This window comes from Pongo abelii, chromosome 1 (assembly GCF_028885655.2).
Source record: "Pongo abelii isolate AG06213 chromosome 1, NHGRI_mPonAbe1-v2.0_pri, whole genome shotgun sequence".
Taxonomy (NCBI): Eukaryota; Metazoa; Chordata; class Mammalia; order Primates; family Hominidae; genus Pongo; species Pongo abelii.
This window is the reverse complement of record NC_071985.2, coordinates 217,819,574-217,838,746: the sequence shown is the minus strand read 5'-3', so window position 1 is coordinate 217,838,746 and position 19,173 is coordinate 217,819,574. Positions and strand designations below refer to the sequence as shown.

At 41.1% G+C, this 19,173-nt stretch overlaps 1 protein-coding gene and 1 non-coding gene across 5 annotated transcripts in view; both read left to right on the top strand.

Annotated features, from left to right (window-relative positions):
• Nucleotides 1–19,173, top strand: part of SPEN (spen family transcriptional repressor) — a 94,016-nt gene that overhangs the window by 45,723 nt on the left and 29,120 nt on the right. For all 4 annotated transcript variants that reach the window (XM_063714823.1, XM_002811437.5, XM_009234827.3 and 1 more), the window contains 2 exons: nucleotides 17,107–17,267; nucleotides 18,878–19,078. In XM_063714823.1, the coding sequence (XP_063570893.1) occupies nucleotides 17,107–17,267; nucleotides 18,878–19,078 (362 nt within the window). The remainder of the gene's footprint in view (nucleotides 1–17,106; nucleotides 17,268–18,877; nucleotides 19,079–19,173) is intronic.
• On the top strand, nucleotides 18,674–18,774 carry LOC112131481 (small nucleolar RNA U13). Its single transcript, XR_002913542.2, has one exon. It is a non-coding gene; the product is annotated as a small nucleolar RNA U13 (small nucleolar RNA).

The following is a 19,173-nucleotide window of genomic DNA, read 5'->3' as shown; positions in this document are numbered from 1 at the left end:
CATCATTTGTATAACCCAAACTGGAGGAGTTCTGTGATTCTTTATACGTCATTTTCAATGGTGGTAGGGAGGGGCAGATTAGCTTCCTGGATATGCTGTGTCATGGCGTGTGGAGTCATCTTGGACTGTAGCTTTGTACCTGTCACTGGAAGAAACTGCAGAGAAGTAATTATATTTAAGCAGAAGAACTTTAGCCTGAGGTTTCTTACTGAGTAATTTGTAGTCATTTATAAATAAACAAAAGTATACCAAATAGCGGATGGCTTAGGCTTTCTTGTAGGGAGTTAGGTGCCTTTCTAACTCCTTGTCCCTGGAACTGCCCTAATGGAGAGTTCAGAAGCAGGAAATAGCAAACTTCTTTTTCATTCTGGATAGAGAGGAGATGTAATTAGTATCAAAGTTAAATTGAAAAAAGGCCAGCACACTCAAGCCTGGGCGACAGAGCGAGACCCTGTCTCTTAAAAAAAAAAAAAAAAAAAAATGCAAGCCAATTTCAGTGGCTCCTGCCATAATTCCAGCACTTTGGGGGAGGCTAAGGCTTGAGGATCACTTGAGGCCAGGAGTTTGAGATCAGCCTGGTCAACATGGCAAAACCCCGTCTCTAGTAAAAATACAAAAATTAGCTGGGTATGGTGGCGTGTGCCTGTAATCCTAGCTACTTGTGGCTGAAGCTTGAGAATCACTTGAACCCAGGAAATGGAGGTTGCAGTGAGCCAAGACTGCACTACTGCACTCCAGCCTGGGCAACAGAAAAGGCAAAAACCTCAAACTTCAAATTTGCTTGTGGGTTTGGTAAGGCTACATGAGTTGTATGTGACCACTTGGAATTAAAACACACACACATACTCACACACATACTTGATCTGTGTGCTTTCTTGGCCTGTGCCTTCTGAAACATTTTAGTTTTTTCATACAAGAAATACCAGATTCTATATACTGTGTCACTAAGGGAATGAGAAAATCCCATTGTATTTGACAGTTTAAATTTTCTCATCTTTTTTGTCTCTTAAATAAAGACTGCTGCCACGTTGGAAGGATTTCTTGTTCTTAGGCAGACATGTTACATCTGCTTACTGCTTTCAGAGAGCATGCATGTTTGATGCTTTTTGCTTTGTTACTTGAGTACAAGGTTTTCTGAGTGTGAAAGGTCCAGTAAAGCCCACCCGAAAATAAGTCACATGATTCTTAATAATAGATTAACAAAAACGTAGCCTCTTTCCATTTTTGCTACTGTTATTAGGACAGTAGATCCTAAAACTACCATATAATGGTTTTTTTTTTTTTTTTTGAGACAGAGTCTCGCTCTTTTGCCAGGCTGGAGTGCAGTGATGTGACCCTGGCTCACTGCAACCTCTGCCTCCTGGGTTCAAGCGATTCTTGTGCCTCAGCTTCCGGAATAGCTGGGATTACAGACACGCACCACCACACCAGCTGATTTTTGTATTTTTAGTAGAGACGGGGTTTCACCATGTTGGCCAGGTTGGGCTCATCTGACCTCCTGATCTGCCTGCCTTGGCCTCCCAAATGCTAGATTACAGGCGTGAGTCACCGCGCCCGGCCCATATTGTATTTTTAATGCCAAAGCTTAGAAGTCTTCAAAAAAGTTTTTTTAAATTGTAGTAAAATATACATAGCATAATATTTATTTTATTTTATTTTTTTTTGAGACAGAGTTTTGCTCTTGTTGCCCAGGCTAGAGTGCAGTGGCGCGATCTCGGCTCACCGCAAACTCTGCTTCCCGGGTTCAAGCAATTCTCCTGCCTCAGCCTCCTGAGTAGCTGGGAATATAGGCATGTGCCACCACGCCTGGCTACTTTTGTATTTTTAGTAGAGACAGGGTTTCTCCATGTTGGTCAGGCTGATCTTGAGCTCCCAACCTCAGGTGATCCGCCCGCCTCGGCCTCCCAAAGTGCTGGGATTACAGGTATGAGCCACCGTGCCTGGCCTAATATTTACCACTTTAATCATTTTTTCATTTTTTGTTTATTTTATTTTCTGAGACAGGGTATTTCTCTGTTGGCCAGGCTGGAGTGCAGTGGCGCAGTCACCCCTAACTGCATCCTCAACCTCACGGGCTCAAGCTACCCTCCCACGTAGCTGAGACCATAGGTGTGCACCAACACGCCCAGCTAATTTTTAATTTTTTTTTCTTTTATAGAGATGGTGTCTCTCTCTGTTGCCCAGGCTGGTCTCAAACTCTTGGGCTCAAGTCATTCTTCTGCTTCGGCCTCCCAAAATGCTGGGATTATAGGTGTGAATCACCCATTCCTGGCCTCATTTTAACCATTTTTAAGTGTATAGTTCTGTGCCATTAAGTACATTCATATTGTGTGACCATCACCACTATCCATTATCATTAAACAATAACTCCCATTCTCCCTCTCTTAGCCTCTGCTGACTACTGTTCTGCTTTCTATCCCCATGAATTCTTGACAGCTCTAGGTACCCATATACGTGGAACCACACAGCATTTGTCCTTTTGTGTCTGGCTTATTTCACTTAGCATAATATTTTCAAGGCTCATCTGTCTTGTCACATGTATCATAATTTCATTCCTTTATAAAGGTGAATAATATTCCTTCATTATTTTTGGGTAAGCTTTAATTATCTATCAGATACCCTGTTGATCAACTATTAACATAATCCTTTTGCTTAACTCTACCAAAAGATAGTAGTAAACTTTAAAACATTAACTACTGCTGTAATTGGATCCCAAATAATTACTTATACTTAACCTTTTTTTTTTTTTTTTGAGACAGAATATCACTCTGTTGCCCAGGGTGGAGTGCAGTGGCATGATCTCGGCTCACTGCAACCTCTGCCTCCCAGGTTCAAGTGATTCTCCCACTCAGTCTCCTGAGTAGCTGGGACTACAGGCATGCGCCACCGTGCCCAGCTAATTTTTTAAAATATTTTTAGTAGAGTTGGGGTTTCTCCATGTTGGCCAGGCTAGTCTTGAACTCCTGACCTCAGGTGATCCACCTGTCTCGGCCTCCCAAAGTGCTGGGATTACAGGCGTGAGCCACCACGCCCCGCCTATACTTAATCTTTTGTGAGCATGCTAACCACATAAAGCATATTTAAGCACAATTTAAAACAGCATTTTCTGCCAAAATAAGGCACTTTTATAAAATGCAGTATTTTAATGATTTTTTTCCTGTCATTTATGTAAACTATTGGACTTGAGAATAGATGAGAAATAATAAAACGGATTAATTATTGTGTTTGATTTTTACCATCACTTTTTTTTTTTTTTTTTGAGACAGTCTCACTCTGTCACCCAGGCTGGAGTGCAGTGGTGGGATCTTGGCTCACTGCAATCTCCGCCTCCCAGATTCAAGCAATTCTCCTGTCTCAGCCTCCCACGTAGCTGGGACTGCAGGCACGTGCCACCACTCTTGGCAAATTTTTGTATTTTTTGTAGAGACATGGTTTCACTATATTGGTCAGGCTGGTCTCAAACTCCTGACCTCAGGTTATCCACCTTCCTCGGCCTCCCAAAGTGCTGGGATTACAGGATTGAGCCACTATGCCCAGCCTTTACCATCACTTTAGTGACCATCAACACTAAATCTAGTTAAGCCTAAATCTTACCTATTGATTAATTTATTACTTAAGTGGAGCCAGTACCTGCCTAAGGTTTAGATTTGTTTGATGTTTATAAATATTCAGAGGTGAAGTCTAGATGGATAGTAGGAGAGCTTTAAGAAGTTAATTTCTGAGGTCCAGATTTTGTACTAAGTAATCTTTGGGAAACGTTATTAGTTGTTTATATCAGCAGTAAAGGGTCACTGTAGTCAGAAGAAAAATCACTAGCTTGGGCAACATAGTGAGACCCTGTCTCTACAAGAAATTTTAAGTGTTAGCCTGGTGTGGTGGTGCATGCCTGTGGTCCTAGCTACTTAGAAGGCTGAGGTGGGAGGATTGCTTGAGCCCAGGAGGTTGAGGCTGCAGTGAGCCATGACTACACCTGTGCACTCCAGCCTGGATGACAGAGCGAGACCTTGTCTTGAAAGAAAAGAAAAATTAGTGTTGGTGGTTGGTTATGGTTCTCTTTCCACCTCCAGCTTTGTCTAGTAAGAGAAAGCTTTCTTCCTTTGTCAGTTTCACTCTACTAATTCAGTTAATCATTATCATATCAACTCTTTTCCCATTAGAAATCTTTGTAGTTTCTGATGACCAGAGAAATCTGATAGACCAAACAAAGTTGAAATTAAAATATTGGTTACATAATAAAAACTTTTTTTTTTTTTTTTTTTTGGAGATGGAGTCTCGCTCTGTCGCCCAGGCTGGAGTGCAGTGGTTCGATCTCGGCTCACTGCAACCTCCACTTCCTGGGTTCAAGCGATTCTCCTGTCTCAGCCACCCGAGTAGCTGGGACTACAGGCGTACGCCACCACGCCCGGCTAATTTTTCTTTTCTTTTTTTTTTTTTTTTTTTGAGACGGAGTTTCGCTCTTGTTGCCCAGGCTGGAGTGCAGTGGCACAGTCTCGGCTAACCGCAACCTCCGCCTTCTGGGTTCAAGCGATTCTCCTGCTTGTAATCCCGAGTAGCTGGGATTACAGGTGCCGGCCACCACACCCAGCTAATATTGTATTTTTAGTAGAGACGGAATTTCTCCAAGTTGGTCAGGCTGGTCTTCAAACTTCCAACTTCAGGTGATCCCCCCACCTCGGCCTCTCAAACTGCTGGGATTATGGGCGTGGGCCACCGCGCCCGGCCTAATTTTTGTATTTTTTAGTAGAGAGGAGTTTCACCATATTGGTCAGGATGGTCTCAAACTCCTGACCTTAGGTGATCCACCTGCCTCGGCCTCCCAAAGTGCTGGGATTACAGGCTTGAGCCACCGCACCTGGCTGCATTTTTGCTTTTTAATGTATCAGCACAGCATTTTCTTAATACTGTCCTAAATTTAAAGAGTTTAGATCACTTTTCAATAACTTTGGCTCTAAAGGGCTTCATTGATGATTTATACAGTTGAGTCCTGCAATGCTTTCCCCATTTCTTTTGTAATAGTTGCACAGTCACCAGTTAGGTCTGACTCATTGCCCTGATGTCACCTCTGAGGAAGTTTACCTGGGAAAGACAGGTTGTGAGACCCCTTGATTGAGCAGAGCATTGTGGACAAAAAGCAGCAGGTAGCTTACTTTGACTGGTTTGGAATCGCTTATCTTTTTCTAAGGAACAAAGGGAGTGACCACTAACTTTGTATTTTACTTTTTAATTTATCGTGTGTGTGTGTGTAAAATAAAATTTACCATTTTAACCATTTTTAAGTGTTCAGTTCAGTGGCACTTAAATATATTGACATTATTTTGCAACCATCACGACCATCTATCTCCAGAACTTTTTCATCTTCCTCAACTGAAACTCTATACCCATTAAACAATAACTCCCAATTCTCCCTTTCCCCCAGCCCCTGGCAACCACCATTCTACTTTCTGCCTTTATGAAGTTGACTACTCCAGGTACCTCCTATAAATGGAATCATACAATATTTTTTGGGTATGGCTGGTTTATTTCATTTAGCATAATATCTTCAAGGTTCATTCATGATGTAGCGTTTGTCAAAATTTTCTTTTTTTTTTTTTTTTTTTTTTTGTTTGAGACAGGGTCTCACTCTGTTGCCCAGGCTAGAGTGCAGTGGCTCAGTCTTGGCTCACTGCAACCTCCACCTCCCAGGCTCAAGCGATTCTCCTGCCTCAGCCTCCCGAGTAGCTGGGATTACAGGCACGTGCAACTATCGCCTGGATAATTTTTTTGTGTTTTTAGTAGAGGTGGGGTTTCACCATGTTGGCCACGCTGCTTGAATTCCTGATCTCAGGTGATCTGTCCACCTTGGCTTCCCAAAGTGTTGGGGTTACAGGCGTGAGCCACTGCACACAGCCAAAATTTCGTTTCTTTAAAAGGCTGAATAATATTCTATTTTATGTGTATACCATATTTTGTTTACTCATCTGTTGATGGACACTTGGGTTGCTTCCACCTTTTGGGTGTTGAGCATGCTATGAATGTGAGTGTACAAATATCTATTTGAGTTCCTGTCTTCATTTCTCTTGGGTATATAACCATAGTGGAATCGCTGATTCATGTGGTAAGTTAGCATTTGGGGAACCCCATGGCTGTACCATTTTACTTTGCCATCAGTAATGCACAAGGGTTCCAATTTCTTCACATCCTTGCATTTGTTATTTTGTTTGCTTGTTTTTTTGAGACAGGGTCTCACTTTGTCATCTAGGCTGTAGTGTAGTGGTGTAATTTTGGCCCACTGCAACCTTGACTTCCCAGGTTCAAGCCATCTTCCTGACTCAGCACCCCCGCCAAGTAGCTGGGACTACAGGCACATACCACCATGCCTGGCTAATCGTTTTTGGTAATTTTTTGTAGAGACGGGGTTTCGCCATGTTGGCCAGGCTGGTCTTGAACTCCTGAGCCTCAAGTGATCTGCCTGCCTCGCCCATCCAAAGTGCTAGGATTACAGGCGTGAGCCACTGCGCTCAGCAGTTTGTTTTTAATAATAGCCATCCTAGTGGGTGTGAAGTGATGTATCATGTGGCAGAGTTTTTTTTTTTTTTTTTCTTTTATTATTATTATTATTATTATTATTATACTTTAGGTTTTATGGTACATGTGCACAATGTGCAGGTAAGTTACATATGTATACGTGTGCCATGCTGGTGCGCTGCACCCACCAACTCGTCATCTAGCATTAGGTATATCTCCCAATGCTATCCCTCCCCCCTCCCCCGAGTTTTTTTTTTTTAAGATCCTGTGTTGTCTATGCTGAATTCGATCTCCTGGGCTCATGCTGTCCTTCTGCCTCAGGCTCCCAAGTAGTGTCAACTACAAGTATGAGCCCAGTTTCACATGGTTATGATTTGCATTTCCCTAATTATTAGATGTTGCGCATTTTTTCTTGTGCTTATTTGCCATTTATATATCTTTGAAGTCTTTGACCAGTTTTTTTGTTTGTTTGTTTGTTTTGAGACGGAGTCTCGCTCTGTTGCCCAGGCTGGAGTGCAGTGGCGCGATCTCAGCTCACTGCAAGCTCCGCCTCCCAGGTTCATGCCATTCTCCTGCCTCAGCCTCCTGAGTAGCTGGGACTACAGGCGTCCGCCACCGTGCCCCGCTAATTTTTTGTATTTTTAGTAGAGACAGGGTTTCACCATATTAACCAGGATGGTCTTGATCTCCTGACTTCGTGATCCGCCCGCCTCGGCCTCCCAAAGTGCTGGGATTACAGGCGTGAGCCACCGCGCCTGGCTGACCACTTTTGAATCAGGTTGCTTTTTGTTGTTGAGTTGTAGTGTGGTTTCTATTGTTGTTGTTTTATTTTATTTATTTATTTATTTATTTATTTATTTTTGAGAGAGAATGTCACTGTCACCCAGGCTGGAGTGTAATGGCGCTGTCTCAGCTCACTGCAACCTCTGCCTCCCAGGTTCAAGCAGTTCTCCTGCCTCAGCCTCCTGAGTAGCCGGGACTACGCATGCCACGATGCCAGGCTAATTTTTGTATTGTTAGTAGAGACTGGGTTTCAGCATATTGGTCAGGGTGGTCTTGAACTCCTGACCTCAGGCGGTCTACCCTCCTCGGCCTACCAAAGTGCTGGGTTTACAGGCATGAGCCACCACTCCTGGCCTGTAGTGTGCTTTTTAAAGGAAATTAAAAATGTCTTAAAATTATAAAGCAAAATACCCCATTGACCTTATTGTGTAAAATAGACCTTTTTCTAATTTCTTCTGAGCATTGTACTTTGGTGAGGAAAAATCTAATTGTGATATTAAACTACCACCTTCAGGCCCTAGGTTGACGGTAAGGAAAGCTATTGCAGTAAAAACCATTTCAATATGAATGGAATCGTTTTCATTGATGTAAACCTTACACTAGAGTATGAGTAGCAATACTGTATATATTTTACTTACTACTTGTTTAAAAATTATAAAACGGTTTTGTCTATAAAGTAGTGACCTTGGTATTGAATGGTGAAGTTAATATTGTAAAAAAGTTGTTTATACTTTACCTTTTTATCATGTTGTCCAAAATCAAGTGACACCAGAGTGTTTTAGATCTCAGCTTCTTCTTGAGGAAGTTTGATTTTCAGAAGTTTACATTTTTTTCCTACAATTCAAAGATTTTTATGAAATGATACATTAGTAATGAGGAAGAATAATCAATGTTAAGGATCCTGCGTTTGGATTGCAGCTTGAAATTAGCATGTTGGTTTTTCAAAAGACGGGAAAGCAGTCCAAGAAATAATACAGGCCAGGGTTTCTCAGTCTTGGTACTATTCACATTTGAGACCAGAGAACTCTTTGTTGGGACTTTCCTGTGCACTGTAGGGTACTTGGCAGATGCCAGTAACCCTACCCCACCCCACCCCCACTGTGACAACAAAAATGTTGTAGAACCCTGCTAAAACTAGTAGGGTCCTTGAAAGATCATGAGGTCTGCTAACTGCTAGGGAAATTCAAGTTAAGAGAGGCAAAATGAAGTGTCTTGGCAGGTCACTCAGTTGATTATTTCCTTGTTATTTTTTGGAGTAAAAAAACAATAGAGGCTTGAGTCAGGTGTGGTGGTGTATGCATGTAGTTCCAGCTTCTTCTAGGGTGACTGAGACAGGAGGACGTTTGAGCCCAGGAGTTTGAGGCCAGCCTGGGCAACATAGTAATACCTCGTCCCTTAAAAAAAAAAGGTGTTGGGGTGGCTGAGGCAGCAGAATTGCTAGAACCTGGGAGGCAGGGGTTTCAGTGAGCCAAGATTGCGCCGCTGTACTCCAGCCTGAGCGAAAGAGTAGAGACTCTGTCTGGTAAAAAAAAAAAAAAAAAAAAAAAAAAAAAAAAAAAAAAAAAAAGAGGCTGGGTGTGGTGGCTCATGCCTGTAATGAGCCAGGAGGCCGAGGTCAGCAGATTGCTTGAGCTCAGAAGTTCGAGACCACCCTAGACAACATGGCAAGATCCTGTCTCTACTAAAAATGCAAACAAAAAAAATAGCTGGGCATGGTGGTCCACACCTGTGGTCTGTGGTCCCAGCTACCCAGAAGGCTGAGGTGGGAGGATCATTCGAACCTGGGGATTGGAAGTTGCAGTGAGCTGAGATCACGCCACTGCACTCCAGCCTGGGTGACAAAGTGAGACTCCATCTCAAAAAAAAAAAAAAAAAACACCAACAAAAGAGGCTTAAATTCAGGTTACATCAGAAGTGGTGGAGTTGAAAATGGTAATGGTGTCACATCAGACTGCTGAACTGTTTTTAAAACTTTCTAGGCTTAAGACTTTACATTTTAAAATTATTGGGCTTTCATTTATTGTAGATAGTATCTATTGACATTTGCCGTATTGAAATTTAAACTTTAAAATTTTTGTTTTAGTGAGAATGACGTTTTATTTTTTGAAAACTTTTTATTTTTTACTTATTTATTTAGTTTTTTTTTTGAGACAGTCTTACTCCGTCACCCAGGCTAGAGTGCAGTGGCATGATTTCGGCTCACTGCAACCTCCACTTCCCAGGTTCAAACGATTCTCATGCCTTAGCCTCCCAAGTAGCTGGGATTACAGGCATGTGCCACCACGCCCTGCTAATTTTTGTATTTTTAGCAGAGTCGGGGTTTCGCCATGTTGGCCAGGCTGATCTCAAACTCCTGACCTCAAGTGATCTTCCCGCCTCAGCCTCCCAAAGTGCTGGGATTACAGGTGTGAGCCACTGTGCCCGGCCTGAAAATCTTTTAAACGTCTGGTTTAGTAAGATAGTTAGATTCTCATAACAAATTTTGTATTCAAACTGTGATTATAAGGTTTTTTGGGTGAAGTATATGAAGAAAATTTGGCCTCTCACAGATACACAGTTGAAATAGGGAAGGTCTCACAGATCTCCTAAAAGGATTTTGGGTCCTCACAGGTCCTCTTACACTTAGATAACTGCTGCACTAGAAAGATACAATTTGGACTTATAAAAAAAAATGAGATGTGGAAGTATTATTACTTGCTGTGGTGATGCATTCTGTTTAAGAGATTATGGGCCAGGAATGGTGGCTCATGCCTATAATCTGCACTTTTGGAGGCCGAGGTGGGAAGATCGTTTGAGCCCAGGAATTGGAGATCAGCCTGGGCAACAAAGTAAGACCCCATCTCTACAAAAAATAAAATAAATAAAAGTTAAAATAAAATAGATGATTATTCTAATAGAAATTAGATAAGGACCAGTGGGCACCCAAACCTGATTGAAAATCTTCTCTTTTGACCCCAAATTATATATTGATTATATGGAGAGAAAAATTATTAGCTACCTGATGGGTAGGGAGATACCTGGTTATGACAAATGGGCCCTCTAACTATCTTGGTTGCAATGTTTTCTAATCGCCCTAATTGCTCCTTTCTGAAAATATTGGTTTATGCCAGAGTTTTGTTTCTCAACTTAATTTGGTTAAATGTCTTTTAATCTTCCAGCTTTAAAAAAAAACCAGTATAGATGCATATTTGCCATAAGTAAATGTTTACAAATAATAGAGGGATACAGAAGTCAGTAATTGGATGTCACTCTTGTATGTTAACAAATATAGCCCTGAGTCATCTTATAAATAGCATACTCAGTGCCTTGGCATTTTCAGTGGTAAGAGTCAAATGCTCATGTAGTTCTGTGTGTAAAGTGGCTGCAGGAATAGGATTAGTTGATGATATGATATCATTATTTGGTTTATGAGAATCCTAGCATCCTATATTCTGTTCGTTTATTAAGAATTGTTATGTAACCAGTTGCCTACTCTTATATTTCTTCATAAGGAAATACTGGTCAGATCTGGTTCTTCGTTTTTTCAATAATCTTAATTACAAATTATAAGAAATAATTTGTCCTTCATTGTCTTTGGAAATGTGGTTAGGAAAAGTGGAACTAGATTTCTTTTAAATTATGTTCCAGGCCAGGCTGGAGTGCAGTGACACCATCACACCTCACTACAGCCTCGACCTCCTGGGCTTAGATGATCCTCCCACCTTAGACTCCTAGGTAGCTGGGACCACAGGCACATGCCACCATGCCTAATTTTTTGTAGAGATGGGGTTTTGTCCTGTTGCGCAGGCTGGTCTCAAACTCCTGGGCTCAAGTGATCTGCCTGCCTTGGCCTCCCAAAGTATTGTGCCTGGCCTCAAATTGTTGTTTTTGAAAAGACTGGGGTCTTACTATGTCATGTGCATGCTGGTCTCAAACTCCTGAGCTCAAGGGATCCTCCTGCCTCAGCCTCCAGAGTAGCTGGGACTATGCACTGTGCCCGGCTGGCTTCTAGTTCTTTATTTAGAATTATACTTTTAATTGATATTGAACATGTAATATTGTTGCGCTTGGGTAAATTCCACTTTCTTAAAACAATTAGTCAATACACCATTATTACTACTTCTTTAAGACAACTTAGATTATCTTCTGATGAACTATTTTTGGCTTTTAAGAAACAACTGAATACTATATAATGCATTTTGATGAACTGTTGTGATTCTTTAGCGCTAACAAAATTGAGAACATAAAAAATTTTTAAAAATTAAAATGGACAAGAATTCCAGGCATTTGGGCCTTCTGTCAATTTAGTAAGACTGAAAAGTATTTGGGGGCCTACATTCATGCCCTCGTTTTGATTCAAGATCTTGAAATCCATGGTACATTGCAGTTTAGGTTAGCATATCAAAATGTGAACTCGAGGCCGAGCGCGGTGGCTCATGTTTGTAATCCCAGCACTTTGGGAGGCCAAGGCGGGTGGATTACTTGAGGTCAGGAGTTCAAGAACAGCCTCACCAACATGGTGAAACCCTGTCTCTACTAAAAATACAAAATTAGCTGGGCATGGTGGCCAACAAACTACTTGGGAGGCTGAGGCAGGAGAATCACTTGAACCTGGAAGGTGGAGGTTGCAGTGAGCAGCACTCCAGCCTGGGCAATAAGAACGAAACTCCATCTCAAAAAAAAAAAAAAAAAAATGTGAACTAAAAACTTGTACCATTTTTATCATTTCATAATTAATTTTAAAACCAGTCTCCCCTTGTAGTTGCCACTTCACATTATTCAGCAGATGATTCTGAAAGTTAAATTCTGTATCTTATTTCGGAATTGGTGTGGTAGCAGGAGATTCACCCAAAGAGAGTGTGATAATTTTTTTTTTTTTTTGAGGTCTCAAACTTCTGACCTCAGGTGATTCACTTGCCTCGGCCTCCCAAAGTGCTGAGATTACAGGCATGAGCCACCGTGCCTGTAATAATGTTTATAATAATGGCCTGTGATAATGTTTATAATAAATCTGTTTAAATGTTTATAATAAATGTGATTTCTACCATTATTTTTGTACTTTATTTTAAAGGCATCATCACCATTGATTGATTATCTTTGTCTCTCTCTCTCTCTTTTTTTTTTTTTTGAGACGGAGTTTTGCCGTTATTGCCCAGGCTGGAGTGCAGTGGCGCAAACTTGGCTCACTGCAACCTCTGCCTCTTGTGTTCAAGTGATTCTCCTGCTTCAGCCTCTGGAGTAGCTGGGATTACACGCACACGCCACCACACCTAGCTAATTTTGTATTTTTAGTACAGATGGTATTTCACCATGTTGGCCAGGCTGGTCTCAAACTCGTGACCTCAGGTGATCTACCTGCTTCAGCCTCCCAAAGTGCTGGGATTACAGGTGTGAGCCACCGCGTCCAGCCGTCTCCATTTTTATTTTTATTTTTATTTTATTTTATTTATTTTTCTAGATGGAGTTTTGCTGTTGTTGCCCAGGCTGGAGTGCAATGGCATGATCTCGGCTCACTGCAACCTCCGCCTCCCAGGTTCAAGCGATTCTCCTGCCTCAGCCTCCTGAGTAGCTGGGATTACAGGCATGAGCCACCATGCCCAGCTAACTTTTGTATTTTTAGCAGAATGGGGTTTCACCATGTTGGCCAGGCTGGTCTCAAACTCCTGACCTCAGGTGATCCATCTGCCTTGGCCTCCCAAAGTGCTGGGATTACAGGCGTTAGCTACTATGCCCGGCCTTCATTTTTATAATACAAACTTGTGTAGAACTTTTTGTTGCCTTATTAATGATTTCTTTTTTCTTTTTTTGAGATGGAGTCTTACTCTGTCCCCAGGCTGGAGTGGAGTGGTGCGATCTTGGCTCACTGCAACTTCCACCTCCCGGGCTCAAGCAGTTCTCCTGCCTCAGCCTCCCGAGTAGCTGGGACTACAGGTGTGCGCCACCACTCCCAGCCAATTTTTTTGTATTTTTAGTAGAGACAGGGTTTCACCATGTTGGCCAGGATGGTCTCGATCTCTTGACCTCGTGATCTGCCTGCCTCAGCCTCCCAAAGTGCTGGGATTACAGGCATGAGCTACCGCGCTTGGCCCTTATTAATGATTTCAATAGCCATAAATTTTGCTTTTGCTCGTGATTGTTTACTTCTGTAACCACTGTTGCTAAGGAAATTTGGTGTATATAATATTGGTAGTATTGTAATTAAAATATTTTCCTTAATGTTTACTTTATTGCCATTGACTAAGTTGATAGGTCACATAACATATTCTATACTGTCATCTGGTGGCCTTGTGAATAATCTTGTATTAATATTACTTGGAGTATTTAACATGTATAACAAGTATCTTTTTCCTTCTGTGCTAAAAACAGAAGATTGATTTCATTAAACCCTAATGTCAATGACAATATCGTATTCAGGATAGTATTTACTTAATACTTGTAACACTGCTTTTGCTGGATGATCAGCAAACATTTTTTCTTCTTATAGATGGGAAAGCTAAACCTAAGTCATTGATAAGGGGCCTAGCAATGACAGCTTATGGTTTTATCTCAAGGCCTTTATCCCTAGTAGTTTGCACTGACAGAGGTTTATTTTCCTATATTTCAAACCACTATCAGAAAGTGCTGATAACCTTATTAAGCTTTCTTTTTCTTTCTTTCTTTTTTTTTTTTTTTGAGACAGTCTCACTCTGTTGCCCAGGCTGGAGTGCAGTGGCGTGATCAGAGTTTAATGCAGCCTCTGCCTCCCTGGTTCAAGTGATTCTCATGCCTCAGCCTCCAGAGTAGCTTGGATTACAGGCATGTCATGTGCCACCAAGCCTGGCTAATTTTTGTATTTCTAGTAGAGATGAGATTTCACCATGTTGGCCAGGCTAGCCTCGAACTCCTGGCCGCAAGTGATTCATCTGCCTTGGCCTCCCAGAGTGCTGGGATTATGGTCGTGAGCCACTGCACTCGGCATGTTTTCTTTTTTTTTTTTTTTTTTTTTGAGACAAGTCTCCCTCTGTTGCCTAGGCTGGAGTGTAGTGGTGTGACCATGGCTCACTGCAACCTCAAACTCCTAGGCTCATGTGATCCTCTGCCTCAGCCTCCCCAGTAGCTGGGATTACAGGTACATGCCACCATGCCCAGCTAATTTTTAAATTTTTCTTTTGTAGGGATGGGGTGTTGCTATGTTGACCAGGCTGGTTTTGAACTCCTGGCCTCAAGCAGTCCTCCTGCCTCAAAGTGGTGGGATTACAGGAACTAAGCCACTGCACCCAGTCAAGTTTTCGTCTGTTGCTTTAACATGTGAGAGCTAAAAATGGTGTGTAAATTATTAGTTTTCTAGAAACATCTTTAGTTTTCTATAAGAAAACATAGAATTTATTTAGTTTTAAAAAAATGCTGTAGCGGCTGGATGTGTTGGCTCATGCCTGTATTCCCAGCACATTGGGAGGCTGAGGTGGGGTGGATCACTTGAGGTCAGGAGTTTGAGACCAACCTGGGCAACATGGCGAAACCCCGTCTCCACTAAAAATATAAAAAACAGCTGGGCATGGTGGTGCGTGCCTGTAATCCCAGCTACTCGGGAGGTTGAGGCACGAGAATCACTTGAACCCGAGAGGTGGAGGTTGCAGTGAGCCACGATCGCACCACTGCACTCCAGCCTGGACAACAGAGCGAGACTGTGTCTCAAAAGAAAAAAAAATGTCTGTAGCAAATTTTTTTCTACCTAGACTTGGACTCATTTGTCTGGATGGATTAGTGATTGTCCTGAATATGAGAGCTGTAGTTCTAGCGCAAAGACAGAAACTACCCTAGGTCTTTTCCTGTAGCTAGTGTGCTTAAGATGGATTCACCAGTCAAAATGATTTGCTTGAAAGGTGAGGCCTTTATAACATGGAGGAGAATATGAAGCAAAATTTCAGAAAGATAGCAAAATATGTAAATAACTTTTTATTAACCTATTTGAGAATGCCATAAAAGCAAGCCACAAAAGTCTTGCGTGTCCAGTACTGAAAAGAGAATTTTATGTTTCTCACATAGTTCTTAGGCATAATAAACTTTTTTCTATGAACTTGCATAGAGAATTAAGGCATAATAAACTTATTTAAATATATTTTTTTCTTAATTTGACTGTGTAAGTAGCATTTCCTTTTTTTTTTTTTTTTTTTGATACAGAGTTTTGCTCTTGTTGCCCAGGCTGGAGTGCAATGGCATGATCTTGGCTCACTGCAACCTCCATCTCCCGGATTCAAGTGATTCTCCTGTCTCAGCCTCCTGAGTAGCTGGGATTACAGGCACGCGCCACAACGCCCGGCTAATTTTTTTTTTTTTTGTATTTTTAGTAGAGACGGGGTTTCACCATGTTGGTCAGGCTGGTCTCAAACTCCTGACCTCAGGTGATCTGCCCACCTCGGCCTCCCAAAGTGCTGGGATTACAGGCGTGAGCCACCGCGCCCGGCCAGCATTTCCTTCTTGTCCTTCAGTTAACTCTCTTTCTGTTTGAGGATTTTATTAAACTGAAGAGATTGGTTTCATTAACTCTCACTTTTCCATGTTATCCACAGTGAAGAAAGCCTAAAGTAACATGATCTAGTAACTTACATAATATTTATTCATTAGTCCTTCAGTAATTTTAAAATTGCACCTACCTGGAAAATTATTTTGGGTATTGTTTTCCTAAAAATTACCCATGAGGTAGTAGTGCTACTACTATTACTAATAGTAACTGAGCAGTGCTGCTTCATTTATTTATTTATTTGTTTGTTTTGTTTGTTTTAAAGACAAGGCCTGACTCTGTTACCCAGGCTGGTCTCAAACTCCTGGCTTCGAGGGATCCTCCCACTTCTGCCTCCCAAAGTGCTGGGATTATAGGTGTGAGCCACCACACCCGGCCCTGTTTTATTTATTGGATACCTGTCATATTCCAAACTCTCTAAACTTGTGCATTGTTTTCTTTAATTCTTTTTTTTTTTCTAAGACTGAGTCTTGCTCTGTCACCCAGGCAGGAGTGCAGTGGCGCGATCTTGGCTCACTGCAACTTCTGCCTCCCGGGTTCAAGCGCTTCTCCTGTCTCAGCCTCCCGAGTGGCTGGGACTGCAGGCGCACGCCACCACACCCAGCTAATTTTTATATTTTTAGTAGAGACGGGTTTTCACCATGTTGGTCAGGATGATCTCAGTTTCTTGACCTCACCTGCCTCGGCCTCCCAAAGTGCTGGGATTACAGGCATGAGCCACTGCGCCCTACCTGTTTTATTTAATTCTTAACCCTGTGATATAGGTACGATTATAATTATTTTCATTTTACACACTTGATATTGGGGGAAATTGGGTATGATGAAATTTTAGAAATACTATTTTCATTTAGTTTCATTATATGTTGGCTGAGAGTCCTGTGTTCCATGCGGTAACTTTAGGCATAAAATTATGATAGGAAACCCATTTCAAAGGTGTTAAGTGATTTGTCCACGGACATGTGCTATATGTCTGATTCAAGATTTGAATCTAGACCTCTGAATCCCAAACCCATATACGCACTATTATTATTATTACACTAAGTGAATTGAATTCACTAGTCTTACTTCATTTGAAAAAAATTGTTCAAGTTATTAATAGAATGCAACACTTGCATTGGTGGTATGTGGTGGTAAATGAAGATTATACTTTTGTGCTCCTGCATGTTTATTGTCTTCTGCCGCCTCTGAAGGTAGAGTATGAGATAGATGTGTAGAATGCAGGGCCTCCAGAAATTCCAGTCCGAAAATTTAGACCTGTTAGTTATTTTAAGAAGTTTTCTAATGCTGCTCATTTTCTGTTTGTCTTTTCACTAAAGTTTGTTGTTGTTGCCTTTTTGCAGCAGTGATTCCAGCAGTAGTTCAAGTGATGATTCTCCAGCTCGATCAGTTCAGTCTGCAGCAGTCCCAGCACCCACTTCCCAGTTGCTTTCATCTCTGGAAAAAGATGAGCCCCGTAAAAGTTTTGGGATCAAGGTCCAGAATCTTCCAGTACGCTCTACAGGTAAAATTTTGTGTGAATGTCCTTTCCTCTGTGCTACTACTGAGGAATGAGGTATAACTGCATTACATTGAAATAACTTTGGGCATAAAATTATAATGGAAAACCCATTTCAAAATATTAACGTTTTAAATGAGGAAAGCCATGAATAATGGAAAAGTCTGCTTAAGCTATTCTGTGGTCTCTCCTTTACTGGTAATATTTTTAATTGACAGCTGACCGTAATATACTGTTACTCCTACATTGGTTATGTTGAGCATGTAAACAAGTTAAAACTATTAGTAGTCATGCCAGCAAAGACCAAATTAAGTATTTTTTAGCTAAGTGTATTTCAGTGATTGCTTAAATTATTTACTAAAATAGGGGCCAGGCGCGGTGGCTCACACCTGTAATCCCAGCACTTTGGGAGGCTGAGGCGGGCGGATCACAAGGTCAGGAGATCGAGACCATCCTGGCTAACATGGTGAAACCCTGTCTCCACTAAAAATACAAAAATTAGCCGGGCGTGGTGGCGGGCGTCTGTAGTCCCAGCTACTCTGGAGGCTGAGGCAGGAGAATGGCGTGAACCCAGGAGGCGGAGTTTGCAGTGAGCTGAGATCGCGCCACTGCACTCCAGCCTGGGCGACAGAGCGAGACTGTCTCTAAAAAAAAAAAAAAAAATTATTTACTAAAATAGCCTAAAAACTGATGTATCAGGTTTGTGAATAGAGTTATTGAGATACCAATGTTGATGAGCTTTTGATTTAGAGTACTTGGTAATTTAGAAATGGACAAGGGAGTAAAATTGGCTTGCCTTTCTATACACCTTTTATATTTCTAATAAAGCAAATTAACACGAGACCCCCAGATGGTATGATTCATCTGTAAAGGATATTAAAATTGTTTAGCATGCTACATGACACTTCTCACGCAATTTTATCATTGAGATGATCCTTGGAAAGATAGACGATGCCTTTCCATTTCAAGTCTTTAACACTTTATAAACAGATACGTAAAATTTTTATTATGAAACATACCCCAAAGTAGAAGGAATAGCAAAATGAACTCCCCTTATATAATATCCAAGATTCAGAAATCATCATTTTGCCATTTTTGCTTTATCTGTTTCCTGTCTTCCTGCTTTCCTACTGTTTTTTTTTTTTTTTTTAACCTTTAAGGTGAATCCTTGATGTTGTTTTATTTCATACCTACTTACAGACGTATATTTATATATATATCTATAATATATAAGAGCATTTTTCTGGATAACCACAGTATCATTCTTACCTAACAAATAACCAATACTATCATCTAACACTTAGTTTATTTTCACAATTGTACAATAATCTCCAAACTGTGTTTTTAGAGCTTTTCTGTTTGAAAAAGTAATGTTTTAATGACAATAAAATTTAAGTCAAATCTCAAGCTAGATCCTTTTGTGGTTCATAAGCATGATGATTGGGTTTTCACGCTGTGTGAGGTGTGCCTCCCTCAAACCTTGTTATGACATTGGTATATTACCTGTCTGACATGAACAAAAAAATGAGAAAATCAGGCTAAAGATTTAGTAGGTTGCTTATTTAGTTATAATTAAATTAGAAGAATTAATAACTTGGTTTTGTTTGGGAATTTAGATACAAGCCTTAAAGATGGCCTTTTCCATGAATTTAAGAAATTTGGAAAAGTAACTTCAGTGCAGATACATGGAACTTCAGAAGAGAGGTATGGTCTGGTATTCTTTCGGCAGCAAGAGGACCAAGAAAAAGCCTTGACTGCATCAAAAGGAAAACTTTTCTTTGGCATGCAGATTGAAGTAACAGCGTGGATAGGTCCAGGTAAGACACAAGCAAGCTGAGTTTGAGTTAACACGTCACACACACTGTTTGTGTTGCAGTGTATGAGAGGGCAGCATATGATCCTGAATGAGGAC